At 40.9% G+C, this 19887-nt stretch overlaps 3 protein-coding genes across 3 annotated transcripts; 2 read left to right on the top strand and 1 right to left on the bottom strand.

Moving 5' to 3' along the window:
- The first annotated feature begins 1737 nt into the window (after nt 1-1737).
- On the top strand, nt 1738-9870 carry LOC118406483 (receptor-type tyrosine-protein phosphatase alpha-like). The gene is made up of 13 exons (XM_035806539.1): nt 1738-1857; nt 2705-3976; nt 4234-4342; nt 4681-4767; nt 5013-5097; nt 5483-5573; nt 6100-6176; nt 6704-6838; nt 7245-7367; nt 7827-7984; nt 8539-8674; nt 8958-9084; nt 9787-9870. Exons 2-13 carry the CDS (start codon nt 2734-2736, stop codon nt 9819-9821), a joined length of 2406 nt encoding a protein of 801 aa, XP_035662432.1. The 5' UTR covers nt 1738-1857; nt 2705-2733; the 3' UTR covers nt 9822-9870.
- Nucleotides 9871-10614: 744 nt separating this feature from the next.
- On the bottom strand, nt 10615-15071 carry LOC118406482 (tyrosinase-like). Its single transcript, XM_035806537.1, has 5 exons — nt 14498-15071; nt 12824-13367; nt 12146-12319; nt 11399-11550; nt 10615-11179 (listed from the first exon to the last, which is right to left on the bottom strand). Exons 1-5 carry the CDS (start codon nt 15069-15071, stop codon nt 11013-11015), a joined length of 1611 nt encoding a protein of 536 aa, XP_035662430.1. The 3' UTR covers nt 10615-11012.
- A 1795-nt stretch (nt 15072-16866) lies between these two features.
- Nucleotides 16867-19209, top strand: LOC118406649 (SLIT and NTRK-like protein 2). Its single transcript, XM_035806874.1, has 2 exons — nt 16867-17008; nt 17435-19209. Exon 2 carries the CDS (start codon nt 17447-17449, stop codon nt 19040-19042), a length of 1596 nt encoding a protein of 531 aa, XP_035662767.1. The 5' UTR covers nt 16867-17008; nt 17435-17446; the 3' UTR covers nt 19043-19209.
- Nucleotides 19210-19887: the final 678 nt, after the last annotated feature.

Below are 19887 nucleotides of genomic sequence, written 5' to 3'. Positions count from 1 at the left end.
CTGACCATGTACGGGGCCATGAGGAAACTTCTGGTTGTGCTGTTCGGCACCTTAGCTGTCGGTAAGTAGTTTTTGATAAAGACTTATTGAGATTTATTAACACACTAGTTGTTTCCTGTTAGGTCTTGTTAGTTTTATTTACAAGACTTCTGAACTAGTTCTTTAACTGGTTCACTGAGTTTGCCTCTATGGTAGCTGATAGGGAGTTTCGTTAACCTTCTACCTCGCCTTGAATCTGGCTGATTTACAGTTCGAATGAGAAGGACCTCATATCTCGTTCACGTTGTTAAGTCTCTACCAGACTCTGGTCTGGACGAATAGTAATAGGGGACATTGGCCAAGTTAGGAATGAAAGTCTAGTAGGAGTTAATTGGCATAGGAGTGAAGTTGCCAGCCAGGGGATAGCTGGATAGACTGCAGAAGACTGAAATCCTATAAATTTATTTGTCCCTATTTGGCCAAATTTATCTATTTTTTATGTTTGGAGACTAGTCTTGTTAACGCTACGCCATTTCTAACGTTAGAGGAAACATCTGTACAGCATAAGCATATAATTTCCCTGTATGTATGGTTGGGGGGTGAGAAAGAAATTAGCTAATCTTCAAGATAAAAATCAAGATATGTTATTTTTCTTTTACCCTGGCAAACCCGTTTTGTGTATGAACGTTACATGTACTGTGGGTAGATCCTGTCTTGCAGTACCGCACCAAACATCCAGCCTAGCTGAAATTAAAGGCAGCAATACATTTAAACAAGTTACTAGTAGTCCTGATTTACAGGTTTATACAATGTATGTCGATATTAGCTGTCTATGATTTAAAGCCATGTTTAATCAGGCTAATCAACCAGCACTTATGATGATTTATTTCCAAATTGGCCATGTTAAGGAAGAAATGCGATATTGTGTACATTGTGATAAGGTATTCACGTCACCAACCATGAATGAAGAAAGGTCGCCAAAGGTCAGCCAACGTTTGCTAACATGGGGAAATCAGTACATGCGGGGTCGGTTTACGCCCACTCATTTTGATTTTTATTACATCATCTCGGTACCCTAAAACTGGTTCGAGCGTGTGAAAGTGGTCCGACGTGAGGAATGTTGAACAAATGACTGAACACACAGATATATAAAGTTACTAAACAATGAATTCTTAATTTGTGTTCTTTATACCCCCTCACATTAGGCGAAAATCGATCGGACAACGAGTCTGCGAGCTCTAAATTACGAGGAGGCAGCAGGGTCATGCCTCCTCGTAATTTAGAGCTCGCGAATAACCCGTCCGATCGATTTTCGCAAAGATAGGGGGGGTATTTACATGATGACACATATTTCCTCATTAGTGATTAGTATCCGATGTCCGATATTTTTCTTTATTCACGGCATATATTGGTTCATTTTGCAACTTCCTTGGACGATAAAATTTATGGCTGCAAACTTTTTTGGAGGGGCGGATGAAAAAAGTACGCACGGACGTCATCCACATAATGAAGATCGTGTGGCCTACATAATACCAAGGATACTTAAGCGTAAACGGATAGATATGCTTACATACTTGTGACACGACAGAGTTAAGTCCTAAAACTGTCGTACTAGTATTAGATTTAGACGTGGGAGAGGCAACAAGCTCAGGCTTTGAAGGGATGAAAGTTTTATACCGCGTCAGCCTCCAAACCCGGAAGTGATCGAGGGGTCAGGGTTCATTCAACAATGGCGACTGTTTAATATCTGCAGCTTTAGCTTCCTTTCCGTGCCTTTTCGGCGATAAATTCCAGGTTTCAACGCCAAAATACCGCGGGTAAATGCTCAAATACGTTCTTCGTGAGCTTGATCTGTCTATTCTGGCGAAAGGTGGCCAGGTACAAGTGATTCCACGAGTGCAACGATTCTACTTATAAACTCGTTCTATTAGTTATGGTAAGGTTACCGTATGAGTTATGGGACCCTCCGTTATATTATAAGTGCAAGAGGGGATCGCGCGATGGTATGGGAACGTGGCTGTGGAAGCTTATGAAGTTACGTTATGAACTTTCGGTATACATTTTAGAAGAAAGCACAAATTGTTAACTTTTATGTGAAATGAAATAACTACATTTCATAAGGCTTCAGAAATGAGTAGACGATGCTGTAACAGGTTTAAAGCTTTTGGGCTGAATAGCCAGTTCAGCACCCAGGACAGCCCTTGGTAACTGTTACTGGAGTAACACATGGCATTTTTTCTACTGTATTTCCTGATATCGTCAGGATTTCTCAGGAAAGTTGTAGTCTTGAAATTGGAATTTCATGTATGGTTTTGTAATATATCAAATGCGATATTGGAGGTTTGGGAGGCGGAGGAAGTGTGCAAGTCATGTCAGTCAATATGATAAAATGTTTTATTGCTTTTATTGCCCTTGAAAATCATTACTGATGACACTAGGCCAAACATTTAGGACATTTATAGAAACTTCAGACCTTTTTCTTTTTAATGATGCATATGATATTGGGGATATTTTGGTGAAAAAGAAAGAAACTATTAAAAGAGCAGTGCCCCCTAGAAGAGACCGTCAGAAGACTGCCCAAGCCAGTGCTCAATGGAAAGATTACTATCAAACAGAGCCACCATCTTGCTGCCAACAAACAGGCCCGGAGGAAACTTACAGTCGCCAATTAAGAAGTTAACATTTGCCTGTTATTATCCTAACCACAATTCCATTCTGTCCATAGCATCAACAACAACAGCAGCCAGTACTACAATGCAGATATCTATTGCAGCCAACACTGCTGTAACAACACAAGACAGCAGTATGACACTAGTCAATGCTATAGGCGACCCAACAGATTCAGGTAGTAACACTGGATCTGCAGCAGTAACTATGACAACAGAAAACAGCATGACAACAGAGGGCAATGCACATTCATCAACAGATTCATCCGCAGTTGTACCAACTACAGCAAACATAACTATGGCCACAAACAATATTAATGATGCATCTCCAACCACAATTCTTGCAACAGACAGCAGTACAGACTCTATAACCACAGATGAAACAACAGTTGTTGAGATGACAGCAGAAGCAACCACACTCCTGGCCACTGCCATCAGCTCAGATTCTACAACAGAAGACATTACAACTGTAGTAACAACCACTGCAACCACAGATATGACATCCAGTCATACAAACTCTACAACAGATGACACTAACATTACAACTGTAGCAACAACCACTGCAACCACAAATATGACATCATCCAGCAATACAGACTCTGCAACAAATGCAATTGTAACAACGACAGCAGAAACCACAAATATGACAACTGGCAGCAATATGAACTCTACAACTGAAGGGATGGCAGCAGTAACTACAATAATGACAACACCCAGCAATATGAACTCTACATTGCAGACACCGACTAGTACAGCTGTAGCAACAACAATAAAAACCCCAGCAACAACAACAGCCACTACTATGGAATCTATGACTACAATGGATGAAACTACAGTTAAAGCAACCGGTACCATGATAATGACATCAACAATCAACCCTGGCACTACAACAGATGCTGTAGTGACTACAACACCAGGCACAACCACAAAACCAGCCAGTAATACAGAAACTTCAACATCTCCGACAACAACCACCACAACAAAAGACACCACCGAATCCAGCACAGATGCAACTACGCAGTCTTCTCCAGCAGTATCTACAGACATAGGAGTGACCACTTCAGCTACAACAGATAAGTCAACAACTACAACTGAATCCACAGATGCCTCAACTCAGAAAACTACAGAAATGCAAAGTACAATCAGCACTGTTGACACCACAGCACAGATGTCTACGATAAAAACCACAGAGACACAAAATCCAACAACTACAGATCATGGTGGCACTGAAACATCAATGAAGACCTCTACACGTGGAACCACACAGACACAAAATTCAACTCAGATGCCTACACCAGAGAAACAGACAACCAATACTTCTGGCAATCTTGGTGAGTACCTGCAGCTTTAATATCATACGTATAAACCTTTGCTAAAAGCCAAATGGATTTCTTGAATTGTTGTGCACATTTTATCTGCTAATCTTTTAGAAATGTTATAATTGCTAATTTGCTATTAACAAGATGGTAAATCTAAATAGAGAACTTGCAGCCTTGTGGCCTTTGGGACATAGGTTTCCTCTTCCACATTATACCAAAAGTTAAAAGTGTTCAGCAACATTGATAAATTAAACATTATATGCCTACAGGTGATGGAGCAATTGCTGGGATCTCTGTTGCTGTGGTGGCAGTTGTTGCCATAGCAGTTGGTGTGGGACTCTTCTGTTATAGGAGACAAAGTAGTGTTGCCAAAGACAGGTAAGGGATTTTGTTGACCATGGCACAAAGATTGACAGTTTCTGCTTCTCCTTATTACTGTAGCTGTGAAAATAAGAACATACATAACAATTCCAAAGTGATGTGGATCAGTGATATCTACAGTCACTATGTACTATCATAATTGACAAGCTGACAGTCCTTTTGCCAACCTCAATGTTTTATGGTAATTTACAATAGGACACTCCGTATTGTTCTGCAAATTTTTGACAAGTTCTCGTGTTCAAATCGTATTGTTTAATCAGAACATCAACAAAATTATGTTTGAAGGCATATGGTGGAACATGAGCATCACACATAATGACAATGGCTTCTTTCAGGGACTCTTTTGCTGATTTTGGAAAAGATGGACGTACCAACCCTTCTTTTGTAATGGATGAGTATGATGACCAGGAAGTGATGACCAGGTATGTTAAGATGTATTGTTGAATCCAAATTGTATAGCAGTAATATATTTTGTATGTCTGTGTCACAGAATTTATTGTTTTAAGTAAATTTGAGTCTAGAGCCTTAGTCTCTCATTTCTTGCATAAGGTCTTTCCTCAATTTGACAATGCTTATAAGGCCTACCTAGTTGTAAAGCCTGAAATGGTCATTTTACAATCATGTTATATTGTATACTCTTAACCATATGATACTATTTTCTCTTTAGTAAACCAGTGAAACTGTCCAACTTTGTCCACTACCATGCTGAGATGAGTAAGGACTCAGAGTACCGGTATGCTGAGGAATATGAGGTAAGATTCTGAAAGTAAAATGTTCAATATATTTTGATCATACATTACAGTGCTCAACAGTATTACTGTCTCTTCTCTTTTTAACCACTACATTGCTTTTGAGATATCATGAAAGCTCATCTGTGTTGGTAGTAATCATAGTACAATGCTAAACTTTCTTCCAACACAAAGGTATACACAGGCAAAGGTGACAGTGGTCATTGTATACTTTTGTGTTGGAAGAAAGTTTAGCATTGTACTATGCTTTTGAAATATTTTGATTACCTTGGACATGATACTGTCTTAATAACAATATTTAATAATTGTACTGTCCTATATTCCTGCAGAATTTGTTATTAAAAAAACATAAGGTGAAAGGTTTGAATGTCACAAATTTTTCCGGCAGAATCTGAAGCCAGTGGGTAAAGAACAATCCCGGAATGCAGCGCTGCTACCAGAGAACCTTGGCAAGAACCGCTGGACAAACATCCATCCGTGTGAGTATGGGTTTTATACTGGTGTGTGTGTGTATAGGGGCTATGCAAAGTAGATATTTCATTTGGTTGTCAGTAAATGTAAATACAACATGTCACAAGATTCACTAGGCTTGGTGGTCAAGCCAACTGTTACAACAAAACACACCATTGCGCATCAAAGTTCTTTAAGTATAACTTATTTTTCTCACCTGCCAACATTATGGAAGTCATTACTCATGAAAATAACTACCAAAATGTAGGCAGGTGAAAAAAGCTGGTAGTGGAAATTACTTACCAGCCTTGTACAATTATTCACAAATCATGTATAACATAGTTATACAGTCACTCAAAACTTGTCTTTTAAGACTACATGTAATACAACAATAGCCTTCTCAGATTCACTCTTGAATTTTTAAAAGGGATGGACAATTTGAATTGCACTTTTTTCTAAAATGAGTGGGAAAATAAAACTACTAAAATGAGTAACACGTTTTTAGTCATAATTGGGCTTCAACCTTTTATTGAATATTTCTGTCACTCCTTACAGATGACAATTCTCGAGTAAAGTTGGCAGCCATCGATGATGTGGAAGGATCAGATTACATCAACGCATGCTACATGCCTGTGAGTATCATGTTACATGAGCGGAAAAGTCAATGATTAATGACAAGAACATTGGCCATCTGAGAAGTTGAAGTCAAGAGTATGCTGGATATCTGAAGAAAGTGTAACGTTACTGTTTCAAAAGATTATGAAAGAAGAAATCGAAAAAAGCAGACTTCATCTTTTCAGACAGAACTCACAGAAGTTACATTGCTCCCCCTAGCTGGCTCCTTTTTTATTGCAGTACTTGCACCTACATTGTACAGAGGTTACAGTCTGGACAGACAAACAGACACACACAAACACACAGACCGATGGAGAATAGAATAGAAAAAGGAGACAGACACTCAAACAAATAATGTAGAAAAGCATTATATTTCAGTCTCTTGTGCATGAAATATAACATAGTATCCCTGACTTTCACCTAAACAACATTATGTACATCAATGAGTGAATGTATTAAAAGATTTGATGCTGTGACACTGATAATGTATAAATGTGTAACTTTTGATATAGATACAGGAGTCTTCCTCCTTTCTTTGTCCCAGGGATATAACTCCCGGCGTGAGTTTATCGCCTCCCAGGGTCCGTTACCGGACACGAAGGACGACTTCTGGCGGATGGTGTGGGAACAGAACAGCAGGGTCATCGTCATGGTAACGCAGTGTGTGGAGAAGGGCAGGGTAGGAAAATAACTTGTCTTAAGTTGTTAATTTACTGAGCCTTTCAGACAGTTTACAACATTAACTTTACACAGTTAATGTCCAGTATTGGATGGATCACCTGACTATAGCCATAAAGGTTAAAAATATAGTCAGTTTCTCGTCAATTTTGATATGATATCTTATACGCCCCCCCCCCCCCACATACACAATCATTTATAAAGACCAATAGTTTCATATCTCATATTTTCTTCATCATACAAAATACAGTTCCACAAATTAACAAAATGGTTTCAATACTCACGAACATTGATCGGCGTGATAAAGAGTTATAAGTTATTACAAACATTACAGAAATAGGATTGCCTGATATGCTGTCCATTTATACTGATCATAACCAGAATAACTGTGTCCCTTAAACCTGCAGCCCAAGTGTGACCACTACTGGCCATATGACGATGACCCTGTGTACTACGGTGACATCATTGTCCAGATGGTGAAGGAGACAGTTCTGCCGGAGTGGACTGTCAGGGAAATCACTATACAGCGGGTAAGTATTGGTGAAGATCCCCAAACAGATGTAGGGTCCTAGTTAGTGTTTTAATAATAATAATAATTACACATTTACACATTTTTTTTGTCTTTTTATAATATTACACATTAATTTTCTAGTGTTATCCATGTTTCTCTCTTTCCCTAGAACAAGAGAAAGAGTGCAACAAGTTTCACTACTAAAAAGACTATTCAATGTGTGAAAAACATGAATATAATACTGAGACGCACAGTATTGAACACATCATTTCCCAACAGAATCCTGATTTTGTATCAATTGTATCTGTGCAGAGTATGTTTCAGTTGTTAACAAGTGATGTAGAGATTGTTTCAATTATTTCAGCAAATTCCTTGTTGCAGCAAAATTCAGTTTCACTTCATTATTGTAAGGCAGTATCTCTCCCTGGTGCTGAAATTGTTATCATAAACTCTGACTCGATGTTCTTTACCTTCCCAGGATTCAGAATTGAGGAATATTCGGCACTATAACTTCATGGCATGGCCAGATCTAGACCACGGTGTTCCTGACACGACTGCCTCTCTGTTGAAGTTTGTACGATCTGTCCGTGGCCACATCTCAAAGCAGGCCATGGGACCTGTTGTTGTTCATTGCAGGTACGTCTATATAGTAAATAGCTTCTAAATCTTATCGAATGTTCAGAGTCTTTCACAAGCCTTCAATGCTGATTTCTTTGCCCTTACCGAATGATCCAAAGTGGTAAGTAGTAGGGTCAAGTGGATGTACTCCCAGCAGATACCACTAGAGTCATTATCTTACTAATGACTCTAGTGGTATCCTACTATGGCCTTACTAATAGTATTCATTCATCTACTTATTCTGACATGCTGCTTGTTTGCTGTCCACAATGTGGTGTTGTTCATTGCAGATAGATATACATATTATGTATTAATATTCATACAATCATAGTCTCAAATGTTCAAGGAATGTTGAGGAATGTTGAACATCCACAGTTAGATACATGAAACACAGGTCACTGAAGCATCTCACATAATCTTATACATTAGCTTTTTTTAATAATTTTTGTTTTTCAAACGGGTCCTTTACGTTATGTACCAGCATGTGCATGAACAAAGGTGACACTCCTATAGACAGCCACCACATTAACCTATTCCTACAATATGATGCATTTCCCATCTGTTGTCCGCAGCGCGGGTGTTGGAAGGACCGGTACGTTCATCGCTCTGGACCGCCTGCTGCTGCGCATGCGGAAACACGACTCTGTGGACATCTACGGGATCGTGCATGAGATGAGGAGACACAGGATGTTCATGGTGCAGACGGAGGTACGGACACTGGCAGTTGTGGGCATCTGATTTTTGGTTTGGGGCTGGCCTTCTTTATTGCTTATTAAACAGTGCCATTTTTGTCGACATCTGTGTGTGTGTGTGTGTGTGTGTGCATGCGCGTGTGTTTGAGGATGTGTGCGTGGGTTATGAGAATTCTCTATTAAGTTGAGGTCAGTATCATTGTCAACTTGGGATACATATTTTGTAACCTCTCTGACTGAATTTTGATAAATAGCAAGTCATAGAGCAATGCTGTGTTGTTTTCTTCTGTCCCCTGTAGGCACAGTACATCTTCATCCACCAGGCCATCGCTGACGTGCTGCTGGGGAAGGACACAGGAGATGATGATGATGACTCAGCTCAGCCTCTCTATGAGAGTGTCAACTCTCAAGCTGGCAAGAACAGAGGTATGAGTTCATTCATTCATTTTCTTCCATTTATTCTCTTTCATTCATTCATTTTCTTTCTTTCTTTCATTCATTTATTTTCTTTCATTTATTCTTTCATTCATTCATTTTATTTCTTTCATTCATTCATTCATTATCTTTCATTTATTCTTTCATTCATTCATTTTATTTCTTCCATTCATTCATTTTCTTCCATTTATTCTCTTTCATTCATTCATTCATTTTCCTTCTTTCTTTCATTCATTTTTCATTTATTCATTCATTCATTTGATTTCTTTCTTTCATTCATTTTATTTCATTTATTCTTTCATTCATTTTCTTTCTTTCATTCATTTTCTTTCGTTTAATATTTTCATCCATCCATCCATTCATACAATTGATTATAATGTCATACCATTAATGCGAGTTCACCTGTATTTGTGGGGGCAACCTACATCCGTTGTTTTAAAACGTGGTATGTAGGGACATCCAGTCAAAGGACGGTGGTTTCAGATCGCAATATTTTCAACAGATTGTACTTTGAAACAACCGTCAATTCACTTGATATCCCAAAATACCATTTTTAAAAATACAACGGCTATAGGATAGCCCACAAATACAGGTTAATATCAGAGCAAGAAACTGTCATTGCCATTGCCAATTTTGTGTAATGACATGACAATCTGTCAGTCAAACTAAAGGTGATCCTTATACCTTTTCCAGCTGCCAACAAGGACATTGATGACAGCAGTGTTTGAACCATCTCTGCCATTTGAGTCACTTGGAATCAATTAATATAATGAACAAGAGGACAACAGCCACATTGTCAACCCTGTTTAGTAACTGATATGAAGGAAATGGTCAGTACACTTCAGACAGGATTCTTAACCTTCTCCCTGATGCCTAACCCATAACCAGTACAAATTTGGTGTCAAATGGCGCCCTTAGTGGGCTGAAGGTTAATGTCAAGAGTGTTCACAATGGCCCAGTGATTCCAGACAGTTGGTCACTAGTGTGGGTTTGACTGTATATGTAGCAACTATGGTTAGATATCTACAGTGTCATGTAATAGGATACATTGATAGGACATTTTGATGACAAGAGACCAATAATGTTTGTTCACACAATTAGTCAGAGCAATTTTAACAATGAACAATGATGATATGGATTATTCAGAAGAGCTGCTGACAAGTTATAAGTTTAAGGCAGATGTCAGGAAGGGTGCTGGCCACCTGTCAAGTTATTGAGACCAAGTCTTGTTTAAAGGTTCTTGCTTTTCCTTGCTAAGCACACACTACAAATAACTGATAATAGATTTTTGTTTTTCTGTTCGATAAGACTTTTATGTAGCAGATAAAACTTAAACTCTTTTCTAGTATGCTTTTGTAACTTCTAAAAAAAAGTAGAAATAAAAATCACAATTGTGTATCCATAATGATTTGTTGTATTTTGTCTTTGTGTACATACATGTAGAGTTTATTCATGAGAAGCTCAAATCTTTTCATTGAGGTCATGAGGGAGGTAGGTTCTGATGAAATATAACACAGATACAGATTACATCGAGTCCTAATAAATCAACATATATCACTACATATACATGGTACAAAACATAGTCTCTGTCTGTCCATCCCATATAAGAGATCGCAAATACCCAATGTACTATCTGGGTATAAACGAGCAGGCGACAATGCCGCATTACCTTAAGTTACCTTTATCATTCACTTCTGCCAGGAAGTATTTGCTGCATTATCGACGTTGAGACACAAAAAAGCTATGATGAACTAGGTTTTTAAGAAATAGAAATACATAGCTATTGCTATACCCATAAAATCTGAAGTGCAAACACATGATTTGCATCCCATTTTGTGTGATCCGGTCAAAGTTAATGCCAAACTGGAACCTTGTATCTGCAAGGTGAGTATGTTGGTGGCTTAGTATATCATGTCATATCATATCTCCTGATACTCTTGCTCTCTGCAGGAGATGAACACCATAACACAGGTGACTCCAAACACAAGTGCCAGCCCTAACCCCATGCCAATCCCCATCCAGGCATACACGCCCCCTTGCGGTTCTGGGCTGCACTGTCCCATGTAGCTCTTTCCACCCGGCGGTCCTACATGGGAGGATAACAGTGGAACATATTATCATTAGCATAAAAGACGGAGGACGCCACAGACTTCTAGCCACCTCTGACCTTTGCTGACGTCCCAGTAACGTAAAGTTACGTTTAAGCTGAATGAGTATTCATAGGACAACTCGACACGCATTTGGTGAGTCCTATGAATCAAATTCAAGACAAAAACGTCTGTCTGACCAGGAAACTATATTGTACCTTTGTTGTGAAGTTCCTGGTAGTCGTATCCTAGTTCTATGGAGGGTTTGAACATGTGGGTGTGGCTGTATGGCGGGAAGAACGGCACGATGTGCTCATGGCGGTTATGGCCGGGCGGCGCACCTATCTCCGGCAGAGCAGACTCTGGGGCCCTGAAAATCAATCGATCAACCAATCGATTCATCGATAGATCAATCAATCAATCAGATATGTCTATAATGCTGGGTAAAGCATCGTATACGAAAAAAAAAATTGAAACAATGTAAGTATATACGACTCAGTAACAAGTCAAGTCAAAGTGACAGCACCAAGACTGGAATGGAGATGGCCAATCAGCACAAAGGACAAAAATGAATAGAGATACGTATTTAAAAACAGGACATGGGTGTGTGTTTGTGCCCGGGGTGGGTGGGGGTGGGGGGCTTGATAATGACAATTCAGCACCAAGGACAGGATGGTGATGACCAATCAGCATCAAAGACAGGGGTGGTGATGTCCAATCAGCACTAAGGACAGGAGTGATGGTGACAAATCAGCACCAAGGGCAGAAATAATGATGCATGTGTTATTAGAAATAGGAATGCATGGGGGATGCATGTGTTATTAGAAATAGGCTTCGACAGGCACATGAAAAACTACTTTAACTCGAAGAATATTGATAACACGACAAATAAACATCAGTAGCGACAATGTACACAGCATTCAACCCAAGAAAATGAGAACTTTCTCTCAGATGACGACACTCACCCGTGTCGGCGTATCCACGTCTCCAGCAAGCGGTCGACGTTACAGTGATGCAGGAAGAACATGGGGTCGTTCGGTGCGGTGGGGACGTTAGACATCGTGCCGTTCAGGTATATATGCACTTCGTCGTGCAGGGTGATAGCTTCGGGGACCAGCACCGTGCCGTTGGCGGAGATTCTGTGCATGGGGGGATAATCAAAGCTGAGCGATATCTGCATAAACCAGCTTGACAGTAATCTCGAAGCAGATCCTACGGTAGCATAACACAGTATCAAAAGCTGTCAGAGGAGTGAAGCCGGCTTAGGAGTGTGTTTCGCTACCGGGAAAATGTTAACAAGGCAAATGGACAACTTTGGGCTGAATACACTCCTTGACCAGTTTGGTACTATTTTATGCCATGTATGTAGGATCTGCTTGGTGATAAGCTGGACAGAGGCATGGCAGCAGCGCGATGTGAAGACTAACAGATTGTTCCTAACTCTGTGTCAGGGAACCCAGCAGCAGTATGATAAAATAATGGATACTACTACTAGTTATATACTAGCTGAACGCAGAACGAACAGTCATAACATGGCCTGCGTCTTCTGCCTATAAACTCCGAGCAGATGTAAGCGCCCACCCACAAAATGGAGTACCCATTTAAACTTTATGCCGATAAAAATTGGGGAGCATTCTGCTCACATTTCTCTCCTAGTCTTGCCGGTACTGGTGTCGGCGTTCCCTTCCAATAAGTTCCGAAAGCTGCAGTTCGATGCTGAGCTGTAAGGGGGCGTGTCGTACACGGGGAAGCTGAGGGCAAAGTCTACCTCAGTCGCTAGCGGCAGGTGAGTTATTGCCTCCCCGAGTCTTCTCGTGTCCGCGTGGCCGGGGTTCCTCTTCAGCTTCCCACTGGCATTGGTCACATTGCACGGTCTGGTGTGGTTCATGTAGGTGGCATTGTCGGACGGGTCTAGATCTTCGCAGATCGTCCGCCAGCTAGCGAAGAGAGACCCCGTGTCTATGTCACCGTGCTTGTTGTTAGCGCCGACGTACTCGTTGGTGCAGATGTCGCACTGGTTCTTCTCCGCGGCGCCCCAGTCCCAGTACGGCATGGTCCAGTCCGGGTCGCCGTTGACCTCCTGTAGGGCCCGCTCAACCTCCAGCACGTACGCGCGGTGCCAGGTGAGAAACCCCGAGCCATCATGCGCGAAGTCCAGGGTACAGTCGTCCTCATCCTGACAGATACCTGGATAACAAAGTAACAGGTATTTTGTACAAAAGCAATGTCCGTGACTGTATTGTTAACATCGCATGAAAAAAATGTATTTTTGTAAATACAGAAACTTTCGCGGTGATTTTATGTTCGCGGTGGCAGCTTTACCGCGAACTAAAAACCACCGCGAACATTTTCCTCATGTCTTCTGCTCGCGCATTGTCAAAATTGAAGACATTGTCAAAATATTAGATGAGGATTCCCTTCCTATTTCAAGTAGAAAGGATTGGGTGTCTGCATTTCAGCAGCGCATGCGCAAGTTGACCCGCACACCTCAGGTCGCAGCTCTATGGTTCTGTCCTTCTCTCTTACTTACCGTTACTAGGTGTGGCCTGTAAAGTGATGATCACAATAATTTGATTTTTGGCACACATTCATTTTATGACATATCAAGACTTTATATTTGACATCTATGCTTCGAAATCTGAGTTGTGCCAAGGAGGTTAAAGTGATTCTTTAACCTCCTTGGTTGTGCCAAATATTTCTGGGTGAGGCCGAGAACTTATTGACTACCCCTCGCACCTGTCTCCAAAAACTAACCAGAGCCTAATCTCTGCTTGGGGAGTATGACATTTAATGAACATCTTGTGATAGTATTAAAGTACTCTGTGAATATCACCAAACATAACCGTCTGGCGAAGGTAATGACGTGTAAGTATATGCACATCGAAACACCGTATTTCATTCCCGTTTTCAAAACTACACGATCGAGAATTCTATGAATTGTTCTTGATTTGTAGACTACTTTGGCCACTTACGTGGAAAATTTTGCCGTTTCTATGTTTTGATGTGGGCTGCACTAACATGCATGATGATGTGAGCATACCAAGCGAACGACAATGCTATTATAGTATATATATGGTCGTTCATTTGAGTCGGACTCACAGCTTGTTCTCCGTCTGTTTAACGCCGAGTGATGATATACTGTAGTCTGTACTGAAGAACTGGGTTAAGGTATGGGTTACAGACCTTGCATTGTTCATAGTAAAAGACCAGTGATCTTTCCTCACATGACTCTTTACGGGTTAAATATTTAACTCTGTCCGCGATTTAAGGACACGCGTTTTGAACAATCGGACGACATTTTAGAAATGCTCCGTTACCTGTGTTGAAGGGCGGCATGGTTTCACGGCTGGCGTAGTAATGCGTCGCCACTAAGAAGTCATACACTGAGATGTTGGCGAGGTCTTCACTTCCCCTGATGTTTTCTTTAAATTCCAGAGCGAAGACGAAGTCACTTGGAGTATTCTTGGCGCGGTTAAAGTAGCACTGGTACTTGTTTTTCTCTTCAGAACTTATGTCCTTGATGTTTCTACGGACACCTGGCTGTTGTTTTGTTTCGCAGTTGGCCCCACGGTATCCCCAGATACACCTTGTGCAGTCGTACCCCATGAAGTTGCCTTCACATGAGCAAGTTCTGTTAAAAAACACTGTCGGCCAGTGGCGCCGGTCATCCACGTGATACGCTTTTTTCCAGGCGGGGTCTTCCACGGTGGGGTCGGGGGTGTCGGCGCAGTGTCCCCGACCAGCTCCGCCGCACGGTTCGGTGAACCCCGGCGGTACCGGGCAGCACTCCTTACTGTTCAGGGCGACATCGCTGGTGCACACCCGCGGGAACTGTGCGTCCCGGCCGCAGAAACATCCCGCTAACACGATCAGCAAGCCGAGCACTTTCATTCCTAATAGCCTCCACCAGGCCCCAAATCGGGAAATTTGCCAGGAGAGTCAGTCCACGCCAAGGTTCATGTTTCCCCTATTAAAGCTCTGGTCGAACAACTCCTCTGGTAGCAAAACTCTGCCAAATTATTCTCCCTATAATAATAGCCAGCGTAGTCAGTCGGGTAGACTATTTCATTCTGGGATCTCCGACACACACGCACTCATTCAGTCCTAGTCTACATACTGTAATACTCTATTGTGCTAACTAGACTGTTGTCCTCCCGCTCAGTTCGACGGTGTCCCTAGATGCCCCTGGACGCGACCTTGACCCACGCACTATGGCAGGTTATGTCATCGGTTCATGGTGTATTGGCTATGGTGTGGGTCTGTATGTATGTCAACAGCATAACTCAAGAAGCTGCGGGATTTTATCTTCATGATATTTGATAGATGGGTAGCTGTTGTGGAAAGGAAGGTCAAGTTCGAAAATGATTTACCTGGCGTTTTGATTTGCTTTCATTTGGCTTGATTTATAAAAAGAAATACAGCCAGGACTACCAGCCAAACTAGCCGGAGGCCATCATTAAGGGTTAGCCTTGGAACAATGTACAGTAAACCTGGGCGGGATGCCCCTAAAAGGGGCTTTGCCCAGTAGTGCATAGAAATAGAAACAACATAAACGATTACGGTGCGTTTTTGTTACAGATAAATGAGTTTTTTTACGCACTATCTTTTTACGTACTGGGCTGTACAAACAACGTAAAGCAGGGAAATACAAAAGATACGGAGACGATATGTGTTTATGATCTGTGTTTAGCCTAACACGAGCACTATCTGTGGCAATTGCAATATTACAGGGCTATCTATATAAAAACTATTTGACATGATGACTATATGTTACAAGCTAATGCCCACTCCGTACCAATGGCAAATGTCAGGTCATTTGGCCCAAAATGAAAAAGTTGAACTCGTTTGAAGATTAGACAGGAGAAGAAACGTTGTTATGGTTGAAGATGTCGAAATTTGATATCCAAATCGCGAAAAGACACGTTGGCGTGAAGAAATAAGAAGAAACACATTAACCTACAGTTTTCGAAAACGTCAATGATGTTAAACAACAGGTGTACAAAACTGTGTATACATGTGCGGGTTGAGCCTGTATGACGTAATCTCGTTAAACTACGTGAAGCTATAGACAAACCGTTTTCAAGTGTATTTTGTCTAGTAGAAACCAGAGCTTCAAGAGAACGTTCTTACTAAAGAAGCTTGTAGAAAATAGTTATTATTAGAATATATCATTGTTTATTTGTTGTCATTAACTTTATATCAAACTTAATGCATTTAGCCCCATTGGGGCATGAACATGCAATAAACATCATTGTCATTGGCATTGTCATTGTCATTGTCATTGTCATTGTCACTAATAGATACTTCCTATATAGACGTAAGTATCTTAGACTGGTGTTTGTAGAAAGTCTTATAAAACCAATAGTCATTAAGTCATTGAAACTATAATCATTAAGTCATTAAAACCTATAGTCATTAAGTCATTGAAACCTATAGTTATTAAGTCATTAAAACCTATAGTCATTATATGTTGAACAAACCACAAACAGTGACACAACATATCAGAGCCAACCCCATTGTAAAAGCTTAGCACACAAAAAAGCGCAAAGAAATTCGAAAATAATTAAAAACAATTGACAATCAATTGGAGTATCAAGTTTGAAACGGCGAACGGGTGAGGATATTGACTCTTCAAGGGTCATGCCACATGAACTTTGTACAACATTACGTCATTGAGGAAGTGGACTTTCGCCTTCTTCTAAGATATCCCGCACCCTTGGTCTTACGCATTTTACCTCTGAGTGACGAACGAGGTTACGCTATTTCTCTTGAGAGAAAGTTTATAAATTCCTCAGTGTTCACAGCCTTGGAACTTGAAGATCTGAAAGGTAGGTTGTATCCTTCTGTACAGTGTGGTGACACGGTTAGTTTAAGCTTCATGACATACAGATCGTTCATTTGCCACTGTTCATTTTGTGCTACTCCCCATATCGTTTAGGCATTACGTTTCTGTGCACAAGGTTTACAAAGGTAAGTTAGTTACCAAAAATGCGATCACTAATGAAAATCGCAAAAGTACAACCACTATTTCCCGAAGGGGAAAGCGTTATGAATTTTGATACGGACAGAATCTTTTATATAAATATTAGAAAACTGAAAAGTGGTACAGTATGCAGATTCTGAGGTTCAAAGAGTTTGAATAGGTCTACAGTTACTTTGCTATTTGTGTGGGCGGGAGCCATATTCAACTAGTTCTTGACACCCACACTATAACTTGTTTAACCTTGTTTCTTTTTCTTTCTTTTGGACTCTAGCAACCGTCAAAGATGTCGAGCTTTTCTGTTATGGTGGCAACCGCTCTGTGCTTTCTTCACGTTTACGTGACAGAGGCACAATACACGGCCTGCTTTCGCGGTGACAACACACTTTGCACCTGTGTTCTGACTCCCGAGATGCAGTTCGAAGTAGACTGCAGTTTCAAAAACATCATGACGGCCATTAACGGTATTCCTGACGTCACCGTCACCCTTGACCTTAGCGGTAACATGCTTCAAGACATCCCACTTGGATTTTTAAGAAATCTTTCCAGTCTGAAACTTCTCAACATTGAGAACAACGCCTTAGTGGTTTTAAGAAATAACACTTTCGTTGGAGTGACGAATCTCACAAGTCTATTTCTGGGTGGTAATGATCTGATTGACATTGAACAAGATGCTTTCGAAACTATTTCCCAGTTGAAGCAACTACGTCTAAACAACAACAAACTCACAATCATTAATAACGACACATTTAAAGGTCTAGATAGCATGATTTCACTAAACCTCGCTAGTAATCAGCTAGAACACATCGAGCCACATGCATTCTTAAGATTACATCTTCTGAAATATCTTGATCTGTCTTACAACAAACTAACAACATTGGAGGGTGATAGTTTTGACGGGTTGATGGTTTCGTATTTGGACCTTTCTTACAACCGTTTTACAGAAGTTCCGTGTAGAGACTTACCAGTACAAACAGAAACATTGAAGTTATCTTACAATACTATCAGCGACATCCCGAGTAACTGCTTTTACCAGTTGGATGAACTTCGCTCACTGTGGATGGACGGAAATATGATCAAAACACTTTCATGCAAGACCTTTTCTCCCCTTATGGAAATGCATGTTTCTGGAAATCCATGGAACTGCGATTGTGACTTGCTACATGCGAAGATATGTTTAGAAAACAGTCTTCAGGACACCCTAGTATGTTCACACCCTCTACTCTACAGTGGACTAAGTATTGAAGAGTTTTCGACCCCAATGTTAGACAACTGCAGCATCGTCTCAACTTCAGTTTCGTCCACTGAATCGGAGCAAACGTCCATGTCATTCACAGAGATTCCGCCAGGAACGCTCTTCTCAACGATGAAGTTCATAAATGTGTCATCTGATGACTGTGACAAAAACTGCATGAAGACGAAGTACATTGGACTTGTCGTTCTTGTTGGCGTTGGGTGTTCGGTTGTTACGCTGATCTTGACGTGTATATTCTTCTTCCTTTGTATAAGGAATAAGAGCAGGAAAAGACAGAGGCGACGATCAAATTTAAACGGTGATTCCACCGAGACAGGTGGAAGCCGAATGCCAGAGATGATTCCAATGATCAACGCCACAGAAACGCCATCGGGCGGTCCTGATAGGGACTACAGCCAAGAGCAAGGCCAAGAGCAGTTTCTTGGAACTTTTCAAAAAAAGAATGTGCGAGCACAGAAAGATCAGCCATCAACTGCTGTTCAAGAAAACAAAAGTAGTGAGGGATATCTGCACCCCCAACCTGTAATGGATCAGTCCGACCAGGGACAAGACGCAAGGTCAATGCCCTCTAACCACTACATGCGCGTGACCATTGACTTTGATTCGAATGACGCAATAAACCTTTAGCAAAAGCCCTTAGAGCTTTGAAAAATCTATCACACTTGCCAGCTATACACGTTTTAGAAGCTTTTAAAAGATGTATACGACGATAACGTTACTAGAGTGACGTTGGATTTTACATTCTGTTTTACAAAGTGTTTTGTGAGTTTACAAAGTATCTTCGTGTTGAGGTTTAGATAACGGCACTGAACTTTAATCCAACGCAACTTTAATCCAACACTTTTCAGAACCCATCTGTCAGTCAAAAACTAGCTCCGGTTTGCAAATTCTTTTGAGTGCTTTACAAGACCAGTAAGGTATACGACTTAAAACCTTGTAAGTTTGAGCTCACAAAGATCGCATGTTGCAGTGACAAGTTAATCAATCTTCTGGTATGTTTTCATGCTGTTAATCAAGCCGTGGGAAGAGGGCAGCGATTGTAATTTCAAGCAGCTCTTCGTCCTCACATTACACAATCATCATGACAGTAAATATAGTGAAATATCAATAAACTGTCCATCCAACACAACCAACATGCCTTGAAGTATCCCTCTTTAAAGTACAGGGTCAGGCTTTGTTACGCAAATTCAGTGGAAATCCGAACACGCGCCATTTTGAATCATATTTCAGCACGCCCCTTCACCCCTATTTTTGAAAGTGATCACATCCAAAGGCCAGTAGGACGGATCTCACTGGCGATACTATTACAGCCCCACATGGGGGACGTGCTGTAGGGAGTTTGTACTGTGTTTTGCGGGGATATTTTTGGGGAACCATTCACAAACAACGTATTTTGCCACCATTTGCTGACCAAACAACGGATGAAAAGTTTCATAGAACGTCATAACTGTGTAGTGGAACAGCAGAACGGA

The sequence above is a fragment of the Branchiostoma floridae genome, chromosome 19 (assembly GCF_000003815.2).
Source record: "Branchiostoma floridae strain S238N-H82 chromosome 19, Bfl_VNyyK, whole genome shotgun sequence".
Taxonomy (NCBI): Eukaryota; Metazoa; Chordata; class Leptocardii; order Amphioxiformes; family Branchiostomatidae; genus Branchiostoma; species Branchiostoma floridae.
The sequence above is the reverse complement of the archived record's forward strand: the minus strand, read 5'-3'. Positions and strand labels throughout refer to the sequence as shown.

What these genes read in the sequence shown, in the direction of transcription:
- LOC118406482 (XM_035806537.1), bottom strand. Translation starts at nt 15,071, where the DNA reads ATGAAAGTGCTCGGCTTGCTGATCGTGTTAGCGGGATGTTTCTGCGGC. An exon ending in CATGCCGCCCTTCAACACAG is followed by an intron (nt 13,368 to 14,497) that starts GTAACGGAGCAT and finishes TTTGTTATCCAG; the next exon opens with GTATCTGTCAGGATGAGGAC. An exon ending in ACGTGGATACGCCGACACGG is followed by an intron (nt 11,551 to 12,145) that starts GTGAGTGTCGTC and finishes ATTGATTTTCAG; the next exon opens with GGCCCCAGAGTCTGCTCTGC.
- LOC118406649 (XM_035806874.1), top strand. Translation starts at nt 17,447, where the DNA reads ATGTCGAGCTTTTCTGTTATGGTGGCAACCGCTCTGTGCTTTCTTCAC.
- LOC118406483 (XM_035806539.1), top strand. Translation starts at nt 2,734, where the DNA reads ATGCAGATATCTATTGCAGCCAACACTGCTGTAACAACACAAGACAGC. An exon ending in GACCAGGAAGTGATGACCAG is followed by an intron (nt 4,768 to 5,012) that starts GTATGTTAAGAT and finishes TTTTCTCTTTAG; the next exon opens with TAAACCAGTGAAACTGTCCA. An exon ending in TCAAGCTGGCAAGAACAGAG is followed by an intron (nt 9,085 to 9,786) that starts GTATGAGTTCAT and finishes TACCTTTTCCAG; the next exon opens with CTGCCAACAAGGACATTGAT.